Raw genomic sequence first — 10,473 nt, forward strand, 5'->3', positions numbered from 1 at the left:
TAGAAGGTCATTCTTGAAACTTTTTTAATTTAGATTGTCCTAATTGGAACGATGAGCCTTATTTGGATGAGGTGAACGTGCGAGTCAATTCATTTCAGCATTTGGACGAGGCTTTTTCGCAAACGGATAGTGCCCCGTTGAGTTATCCTGATATTGGTACCTGTCCTATTCAAATACCTTTACAAGAGGTTTCACTAGTGAGAAATGATCAACGTAAACCGCAGCATTATTTTTCCGTATCTGAAGCCCACCGTACTCGACCAGCTATAGAACAACGTGCTCAAGCGGAGAATCGTGAAGGAGAAGCTATTAGGAGCAAACGAGATAGCAACAGCGATCAAGGTGATGCCATTTCCAAACCTATTGCATTGTTTCTTTTATGACTAATCATCAAATTTTACTCACTCTAGATTTTCGTTCATACGCCAAGCGCAATTTTGAATACATTAAAGTTCATTTACGAGAACTAACTTCTGCCGTCGAAACCCTTACACTGGCGGTCAACCAACGCGACGTGACGGATAAAATCGAGGATACTGCCAACATTTCGGGTTTTGAGTTCCCGTTTAACGACATTGAAACTATGAAAGAGTTGGAAAATCTCCTTTCCACTGGAGACGTAAAAACTCGATTGGTAAATTTGGTCTTCTGTATGTAAGGTGTACTTGTACGCAATGAGTGAAACGCTATGATTCCTTTCTAGGTTGTCTTGCTTGGGCGTGTCGGTGGAGATGTCGTAAGCAGCACGACGTATCGTGTCATGGCCAAGTTAATGAATAATAGACTTGGAACTGAAATAACTTGGACTGGTCGGTCAAAACCCAACGAATTTAAGCATAAAATGTTGGACATGCCAAGGATTTTTGCTGCAATCTGTGGTAATGGTGCCAAAAAGTCTATTGCCTTATTTGCCACTTAAATCCTAATTTTTTTTATTGATTAGACGCAGTTCGTTTTCACCCTCGCCTGAAAGAGGCCACTGATTATAATAAGTGTACACTTCGGTGAAGGAATGGCTGCGCCACTCAATCGACCGATACAAAGTAAGTGTATCCCCAATCCTTGCGCTAGTAGTAAGATATGATTAATCTGTCGACGTATCTTTTCTAACTAGGAAGAAAAGTGATCACACTCGTCACCGTTGGATAATGAGCGCTGTGGTGGTGGTTTACAGCGCGTCAGATTTTCCGTTGCTGGACCGAATAAATTATAATAAATTTAAATATAACAAATAAATATTAAACTTCAAATTGTTGTTTTTTTCAAAAACAATACAACATTACTTTTCATTGCGTTTTCTCTGTTTTTTATTCAACTTAGGAAATATATAATAATCAATTAATTTATATACAGGTAAAACCAATCTGTACAAGAAAGGTACAGATCTGGCATACCGGAGGTATGTTACAGGGCGGACAGATGGTACAAATCTGGCCTTCAAAAGGAAGGGGTTTGGAACGAAAATGGATTGCCACGGGATACCCACGACCTCCAGATGGGCTCACCTATGGAGCACCATCGGCAGAATTTGTTTTGAGTGGGGCTGCATTTTCATTAACGGTTTCTTCAGTTGTAATGTTCAATTCTGACTCATTTGAGGTATTCGGATCCTGAACATCATCCATCGGCGTCAATTTCACCATTGTCTATGAAAACAAGTATTGGTTTTGATAAATAAATATGAAAAGAAGCTAATTTAACATTGATAACGATGCTTACTGGTAGTGTCGGTATTGTTTCTACGACTACTAATGCAGGTTGTTTAGCCATAGCTGGTAACTACTTTTCAACTGAAAGGTTCTCATCTGGAACGACTTCCATAGGGGTGGCCAAATCATAAGAAACTATTTATATAACAATGTCTTAATATAACACAACATCATTTTTTAAATTCAAAAATTACTCTTTTTGTTTAGTCTGCTCTTCTTCACAAAGGCATATCTTTCTTTATTTGGATGCTTCCTGCACTTTTCATCGACAGTAGGGTTTGCTAAATAATTAAAATGTTGCTTAGCATATGTAAATACAACTACAGAACTGATTTTTACCTATTGAATTGTTTATCCTATTCACATTGCAAATTCTTTGTAATGGTTGTAAGGAAGTTTCATCTCAATAAAAATTACTTTGTAACTGGGCAATTCCACTCCATACTGTAAAAGAATTGTATACTTACTGCGTGTAAGGAAATATCTCGGAATGGCTCCTTCCTTCAAAACCCATCGTTTAAAAGCATGAAACACTTATGTCATTCTCATCAAAATGACGCGTGCAAATACGGGAATTGTTCGTCAAAACGATTGACGGTATTTGCTGTTGCCATAATCCTACGGCTGTTTTTGGGACGGAGAACAGAGCAATTCCACTTTTTATTTGCGCACTTTTATAGTATGTTGAATTACAATCTGGAACAGCACACTTGCCAACCATTTTGGCGCCAATCCCGAATTTCTAGAGCTTTTTTACATCTTACAGCTTCTTACATCAACAGGATAAGCGTTCAAAATGGCCGTCGAAAACTCAGTTTTCTCTCGATAGATGACTCTAATTCTAGTTTCCACCACTGTGCCCCGCCCCAAAACCGTCGAAATTTTAGACATTCAGACCAACGAAACGCGGTATAGTGATTCCTCTCAGCCTGAACCAACCAGGGTTCTATGACTCTGGTTGGCAGAGTCATAGAACCCTGGTTGGTTCACGACATGGGGGGAATCGTCTGTCGTTGTGCCTAATTTCGGAAATAGCAGTCAGAGCCTCCAGCGGGTGTGTGATAAGTGCACCAATCAGGAAATACGTTTGAAAACTTCAACAGCCAATCACAACAGTGATAAAGGAAACGAACAGAGCAGACGATACCAGAAAAATTGAAGCTCGAATAGAAACACTGAAATGGCCGTTGAATAATTCAGTTTCTCTCGATAGATGACTCTGATTCTAGTTTCCACCACTTTGCTCCGCCCCAAAACTGTCGAAATTTTAGACATTCAGACCAACGAAACGTGGTATAGGGATTCCTCTCAGCCTGAACGGGATAGGGACTTTTGGGCTAGTGGCCCAAAGGACTCCAGGTTTTCCGACACTTGGACTTCTGGCACTCGACACTTGGACGACCGGTTCGCGACAGGAGGACATCTGTCTAGCGACGTTAGGACTACTGGTTCCCGACGTTTGGGCGCGACAATCAATGTTGCTGAACCCAGCAAGTCCTTTACGAGATCACGACAAGTGAACTCCCGGGCCAGCGACGTTTGGTTGGTTTGGACTCTTTTTCTTTTGGTAAGTATTTTAAATTCGATTGGTCTTCATATTTCATTGTAATTATTGTCTAGCTTATATTTATCTTATATTTATTGCTTGAATTTATCGGCTAGATTATAGATTCTCTTATTACTGTAATGTAAAAAAATTGAATACAATTACGTGAGTTTAGAGCCACTTGCAATAATTGTGTCATTGTTTTATTTACTTTTTGGACATGTCCTTTAACGAAAACCAAAGTGTTGTTTACGAATTAGTCGAGAATTTTGTGAAATCACAAGAATGTCTGGCCAGCGAAGGCCTGGAGTTCGTGGACGGCAAGCAGTTGTTTAAGGGGCTTCCTTGCCTGTGTTATTTTTTAAGCCTTGTGTTATTTTTTAAGTTTATTATTTTTTTTCCTTATGTCCTGCCGAAGTGTAACCAAGCACTGTTTAAATTTACGTTTGATCGTGATTGCCATATGTGAATCTACCCAGAAAAATTTTACAACCGTGAACGAAGAATTTTGTATTTATGTTGTTTAATACATTAACATTTGAACTACAATCTGTTTGTGTTCTGAAGTCTGACTGGAACAAACATGGTTACCCATGTTCGTTCCATTTCAGAATACAAGAAGGGTCAGAAGTCTGACTGGAACAAACATGGTTACCCATGTTCGTTCCATTTCATAATACAAGAAGGTTCAAAAGTCTGACTGGAACAAACATGGTTACCCATGTTCGTTCCATTTCAGAGTACAATATTTACATAATTGTAATTAAACTTTTCTTCTATAATAAAAATAAATAAGTTATCCAGCCGATAAATGTAAGCACAAATATCTATACAATAATCATAGTCAATTAAAAATACCTATGTTCTTAACGATCCTTCAGCTGCAACAAATAAGCAAATCCGTGCGTCACTGGATTGGGAGTCCTTTTGTCGCTGGATGAGGAGTTCCTATGTCGTAAAGAACACTCGAAAAAAAAAGAAAACAAAAACAAAAAGATTCCAAACGTCTATTACGCGGGAGTTCGAATGTCGATTGCCTGGGAGTCCACTCGTCGTTTAACTGGAAGTCTTTTCGTCGCTGAGTACTGGTCGAGTATTCTGCTAATTGGGTTCAGCAACATTTTGTTGTGTGTCCAAATGTCGGGAACCACTAGTCCTAAAGTCGATGGGCAGATGTCCTGGCGTCGTGTGCCAGATGTACAAGTGTCGGAAACCTGCAACCAAAAGTCGTTTACCCTGGAGTCCTTTTGGTAACTCGCCCAAAAGAGTGCATGCCGCCTATGACTCTGCCTATAGGCAGAGTAATAGAATACTGGGGTCGAATTCTGACTCTCTCAAAGTAACTTACTTTACTTTCAAACGGGCCAAAGTAGCCGTTTTTTACTTTTCTTTCGGCCTTTTTTTCAAAGTGGTATTCTCAAACAAATTCGTCAAAAATAAGTAGCCTACTTCACTTTCAAAACTCAAAAGTTGGTCCCTAACTTTCACGATAGTTGCATTTTTGAAAGTGACCTCGCGAGGTCACTTTCGGTAAGTTGGTTTTCAAAGTTAGCTATTTTCACTGGAAAATCGCATGAAATTTGACAGCGGCAACACTGTATGTATACAATTTGTATTATTTGTGTGAAAAAATACGATAATTTGAGAACGGCACGGCTGTATGTGCAGAAAAAGCTGTCAACTACGCGGTTTTGAATATTTGTAAACATGGCTCGTGAAAATGCCATAATAGAGCAAGTGATTGACGCGTACCCCCTCCCTATTTGTGAACGCACTCTTGCGGATTTCGCCATGTTTGTTACGAGTCCGTTTTTCCTCTGAGGAATCCTTATAGGGAAAAAAGGGGATCACAAAAAAAAATTTGTGAAACCTTCCCAATTTACCAAAGGATACTAGCAATAATTTTGTGTTAAAGGTAAATGAAGCTAGCTACATTTTAATATTAAATTAAGGGTATTTAATTCTAGAAAACAGCAAAATTTTAATGTTTAACGGTATTGTTTACATTATGTGTAAGGAAAAATGAGCTGCGTTGTAAAAGAGTGTCATCATACCCAGGGCCTAAGACAATGAAAATTGTAAACAACAAACATGTCGAAATCCGCAAGAGTGCGTTCACAAATAGGGAGGGGGTACGCGTCAATCACTTGCTCTATAGACGATTTTTTAGAAGATTTTGCTTATTTAAGTGATGAAGAGAACACTAAATCAAGTGATGAAGAAGATAAAAGAGCTAGCAAAAAGAATCGGATGAGTAAATTGCTACCGTTTTATCAAACACGCAATGATATCTCTGGCTACTTCTCTGAAGACAGAATTATGAAGACATTCAGATTTTCATTTCCCAATTTTTTTTTCTAGCCCTAGTTCTATCTGGTTTATTTTTATTTAGCTATTGTTTGTGAATGGTTTGTTGTTCATCCCCTTGTAGCAGACGAATTTCTGGCAGCAAACGAAATTCTTCGGCTAAAAGAGACGAGCAACTTACAAACAAAAATAAAATAAAAATAAAGTAGACAGAACTGGAGCTAGAAAAAAAAATTAGGAAATGAAAAGATGAATAGGGTACCCACTGCTAGGAAGAAAAGAGGGAAATCTAAATTATAGTTATGAAAACTTAATTTTTAACGTGAAGAAGATGGTTTCTCCATAAGACGCTGCAGCCGCAGCAGACCAACTTGGACACAAATGAGATTTTCGCATTTGTGGAAAACGCGCAACGCAGGAGGTTTTACTGCTCTATAAGTCGTAAATTATGAGAAAAACCAGTTGTATTTTTGCCCACATCATTACAACAATTTTCTGAATCATCATTCGTCAATGTTTTCAATATCGAATTCAGTCAGATTGTGGGAACGTGAATCAATTTCGTTGAGCAAACCGGCTTTAAACCAGGAGCGCAAGCAGATGAGGGCTTCAACAGTCTCGGTATTAAGGCTCATCCTAGCAATTCCAAAACAATCTTTTCCAGTGCTGAACGCCCTCTCACTGCCTGCACTAGTGGCTGGAATACTTAACATATCTCTAGCCATGTTTGATAATTTAGGCCATTACAGCAATGCCTGACAGCCTGACGACCTGACTCAATTAAGTCAATTAGTCAAAGTTCGAAGTTCAACTCAGGTCCCACCTGGCAACCATTGGTGCCACTTTACGCTCAACGCGATTTGATTGGTTGATTTGAAATTTCCGTCAAATTTTCAAAAAATTTTCAAAATGGCGGCGGTTCGCAGCGGTTTGACCGAATTCCAAACCGAGAACCGCACCGAAGTATAAAACGGCTAAACCGAACCGACGGTTTGGTGATTTTTAGCCGGCAAACCGCGGTTCGCCTCGATCGAAAACGATCGGGGCCGAGCCCTAACACCAGTATGAGCCAGTATTCTATTAGGGCTGTTCGACATCTTTTTTCGCATTTGATTTGATCACGCAACGCAGCATTCGACGGCCGATCCTGTCTGCTATGCCTGTATTTTTTTATTGTGCGAAATATGAATAAATTTAGAAGTTTCGCTGAAAAAGTTAGTGTTTCGTTTCACTTTATTCATCATTTTGTTTTTTGTGTAAAAACTTTATTTTAAATTTTGTTTTCTACGATTTTTAAACAATACGCCATCTGTTGAATATCGATGAAACTACTTGGAAAGTATCGATACAACGATATATCTAAAAATATCGATATATCCTTAAAAAGTTTAGATAGTCGCCAACACTATTTTTTGGTTAAATAATCTATGGCAGGATTCTGTATGAATCGGTTTTTTCTGTCGTTTAAACAAGCGTGTGTGACACGCAGTTTTAGATTCAATCACAGCCCGGCTGCAACTCATTATGACATTATTATTTCGGGTGGTGGTATGGTAGGATTTGCAATGGCCTGCAGCTTAGGTAATTACACTTGTGTGTTTGAAAATGATAAACTGAATGAGGAAAGGTTTGAAACACTGTATTTATTATTGTTTTTAATGTCTATAGGTAGGAATAGCTGTTTAAAGAACAAAAGGATTTTGTTGTTGGAGTCATCAAATTACAAAGAGTTGAATCTGACAGCTTATAACCATCGTGTGTGTTCTCTAAACTTAAATTCCAAATTGCTACTTGAGTCTTTAGGTGCTTGGCAACATATTGTTAATGCTCGTTATTCTCCTGTGAAGAAGATGCAGGTCACCCTCACACTTTTCATTAATAATTCCATTATTATATGTATGTGCTTAACTGTTTCTCTCCTTATTTAGGTTTGGGATGCAGGCTCAGATGCAGTAATAACATTTGGAAGGGCTAATTTGAGTGAAGAAATTGCTTGGATTGTAGAAAATGATGTTATTCAAGATTCATTAGTGAAAGAATTACACCACGAAAATCAAGTAGATGTGCAGTATCAATCTAAGGTAATTAACTACAAGCTCCCAAAACATGCAGATGATGCAGTCCATGTTACTCTTGAAGATGGTTCTCATATCACCACAGATTTAATAGTAAGTGGGTCAACTCTCAATATGACTTCAAATTCAATGGCCATATACATTGTCTTTACTGTAAGCTCTTCATGTTCGGTTTGTTTATAAAGATTGGGGCAGATGGTTACAACTCGGGGTTACGGCAAGCTATGAAGACGCAGTACATCATGCATGATTATAATCAAATGGCAGTCGTAGCCACTCTTCGCATCTCGGAGGTTACTACCTTTTTGGAAATTTGACATCGTTTGTGCTGTCATTGACATAAATTTCACTCTAGAGCACGGAAAATGTCACAGCTTGGCAAAAATTTCTACCATCTGGTCCCATTGCTATCTTACCGGTTCGTATTTTCATTATAACGTTTGATGTGTTTAAAGCAGCGTTGCTTCTGAAACCCTGAAAGGTTTTTTAAAAAGAATTATTAGCTTGCTCCCTAACCTTCAGTTGGGACGTTATAGCTCACTATAGATTACTGTTACTTGCTTTCGAGATGGCGCCTGGTTACATCAAAGAAAATTATTTATCCAGGAACACCTTTGTACTTAACTTTTCAGTTATCACTCTTGTCACACGAATGATAATTGAATTGGTTTCAGGCTCCCTACTCGCACTTAGTTTGTACGTGTTCAAACGTAAGTTGGTTTTGTGATATGATGGTTTTCAAATTAATTTTCAAATCTGTTCCTGTGCGAGTAGGATCCTTTTGTTCAGGACGAACATGATCGGAACATAACCTCATTCGTCTAATTTATTTTTTGATAAACAGAGCCGCTACAAGTGTTTAAAGCATCGTCCATTTTTATCGATTTTAAATGTACTTTTCCCCGCCGTAAATTTTTTGTTACTATTAAACTCCCTTAAAGTCGTTGCAGGCTTGCAGCCCAATAATATCAATGGTTAATATATGTTGAATTAAATAATAAGTAAAAGTTAAAATTAAGTACTTTACTGTTGAGAAAAATCAATGCTACCCCATTTGATTTAAATCCACAATGTTTTCTATAGTTCAATGGGAATCAGTAATTTTTTATGAGACTAATTTAAATCTTACGTTACGTAACACAAGTGTAAGTTTGTTAACGTGTAACAATTTAATAACTTGTACAATGATTCATTTGGTGCAGTTGAGCAACGATCTTAGTTCACTCGTGTGGAGTACAGATAAAAAATCGGCCCAACATTTACTGCATTTACCTCAAGAAATCTTTACGGACCAGATTAACCAAGCTATTGTAAGTACCCTAATGCTTGAAAAACAATGAAAGCTGAGAACATGAAAGGATGCATGTTGCAAAACTCGTGGACAATGATTTCATGGATGTATTTTGGTTTGGTCAAACAATGGTGTAATCTATTTAATTTTTTGTTTGTTTGCAGTGGAGTAACCAAGACAAGAATCGTATGGCCCAAAACGTCACAGAAAGATTTTTTCAATTGTTGAAAGTGTGCCGCATTAATTCGAGAGAGGAAAATGAAACCGATACTTTCCAGCTTCCACCCAGTGTAGTCGGCATAGAAGGACATCAAGCAGCTTTCCCTTTGAGTTTTGGCCATTCGGTTAATTACGTTTCTCATAAGGCTGTTTTGATAGGGTATGACAATCTTCCTTGAAACGTTTGCATCGACGTCAGAGGCCAGAATCAGCGGAAAATTACACGGTTCATTTTAACAGGGATGCGGCTCATCGAATACATCCCCTAGCCGGACAAGGAGTTAACCTGGGCTTCGGAGATGTTGTTGCCCTTAATCAAGTAATTAACGAGGCTATTGATAACGGATCTGACCATGGAAATTGTCTCTACCTCCAGAAATATCAATCTAATCGTCAATTGAGTAACTTACCCGTTATGGCAGTAGTTCACGGGTTGCACTTGTTATATGGTACAACGTCGCTGCCACAAGTTTTGTTGAGAAGTTTGGGCCTGACCCTTGCTGATTCATTATCTTCTGTTAAAAAATTTATGATTCAAAGAGCTTCAGCTTAGCTTGATGTAAAAATATACGGTTTCCAGTTTGAGAAAGTCTGCCTAAAAAATGTACGATGTAGAAATATACAGACTTAAGAGTACAGTACAGAAAAAATCCGACCATCTCATTCCAAGAAAAATGCCCCCAATTGTACAATTGCTCGAGGTCGCGTAAGCGACTGAAGAGCAGTTAAGATTGTATGTATAATGGAGAAGACCTCAACTTTGTGTTGACCACTTTATTACCCAGCCTTTTAACGCACAAACAAAGAAAAACGAGTCTACCCGCTAAGGTGCCGCCCCCTCAGATCTCAGACCTTTTCAGGTGACGAAAACAAAAAATTTCTCAGTTACTGTTCCACTTTCCGGATTTGAAGCCATTTCCTAGTGATGTTACGTTATAGGATTTTGACTACGTTTACGTTATCCGTTAAATTAACGTAGCTTTGAAATTTATACGTTAAGTTAATACGTTATTTAACGCGTTGTTTGAAACAGCACGTTAACGTACGTTACACGTTATTTTTACGTTACGTTAAAGAAAAAAATAATTGTAAAATAATTAAAAAATCTTGATTATTAAATTTATTGCGTTTTTCTGCACAGGTTAGGATAATAGGAATATCCTAATTTACTAAATTCATAAATTGTGAATAACTAGCAGACTAAAAGTAAAAGAAAGCAGCGTTTTCAACTTTTCAATAGGCTGGCAGAATGGGTAATGCCCATTGTTTTGGTTGTCAACCTACAGGAATTTAAAAAAGGCAACGCTGTTTTTTCTGCAAATAACG

At 38.1% G+C, this 10,473-nt stretch overlaps 1 protein-coding gene and 1 long non-coding RNA gene across 2 annotated transcripts; one reads left to right on the plus strand and one right to left on the minus strand.

Annotated features, from left to right (window-relative positions):
* Positions 1 to 1,543: 1,543 nt before the first annotated feature.
* On the minus strand, positions 1,544 to 1,990 carry LOC123476151. Its single transcript, XR_006651610.1, has 3 exons — positions 1,904 to 1,990; positions 1,720 to 1,844; positions 1,544 to 1,646 (listed from the first exon to the last, which is right to left on the minus strand). It is a non-coding gene; the product is annotated as an uncharacterized LOC123476151 (long non-coding RNA).
* Positions 1,991 to 6,933: 4,943 nt separating this feature from the next.
* Positions 6,934 to 9,736, plus strand: LOC123470200 (ubiquinone biosynthesis monooxygenase COQ6, mitochondrial-like). Its single transcript, XM_045170192.1, has 8 exons — positions 6,934 to 7,143; positions 7,231 to 7,418; positions 7,491 to 7,730; positions 7,823 to 7,930; positions 7,993 to 8,055; positions 8,840 to 8,947; positions 9,093 to 9,307; positions 9,388 to 9,736. The coding sequence occupies exons 1-8, from the start codon at positions 6,990 to 6,992 to the stop codon at positions 9,698 to 9,700; spliced, it is 1,389 nt and encodes a 462-aa protein (XP_045026127.1). The 5' UTR covers positions 6,934 to 6,989; the 3' UTR covers positions 9,701 to 9,736.
* The last annotated feature ends 737 nt before the right edge of the window (positions 9,737 to 10,473 follow it).

Source organism: Daphnia magna, linkage group LG1 (assembly GCF_020631705.1).
Source record: "Daphnia magna isolate NIES linkage group LG1, ASM2063170v1.1, whole genome shotgun sequence".
Classification (NCBI taxonomy): domain Eukaryota; kingdom Metazoa; phylum Arthropoda; class Branchiopoda; order Diplostraca; family Daphniidae; genus Daphnia; species Daphnia magna.

What these genes read in the sequence shown, in the direction of transcription:
- LOC123470200 (XM_045170192.1), top strand. Translation starts at nt 6,990, where the DNA reads ATGGCAGGATTCTGTATGAATCGGTTTTTTCTGTCGTTTAAACAAGCG. An exon ending in TGCAATGGCCTGCAGCTTAG is followed by an intron (nt 7,144 to 7,230) that starts GTAATTACACTT and finishes TAATGTCTATAG; the next exon opens with GTAGGAATAGCTGTTTAAAG. An exon ending in ATATCACCACAGATTTAATA is followed by an intron (nt 7,731 to 7,822) that starts GTAAGTGGGTCA and finishes TTGTTTATAAAG; the next exon opens with ATTGGGGCAGATGGTTACAA.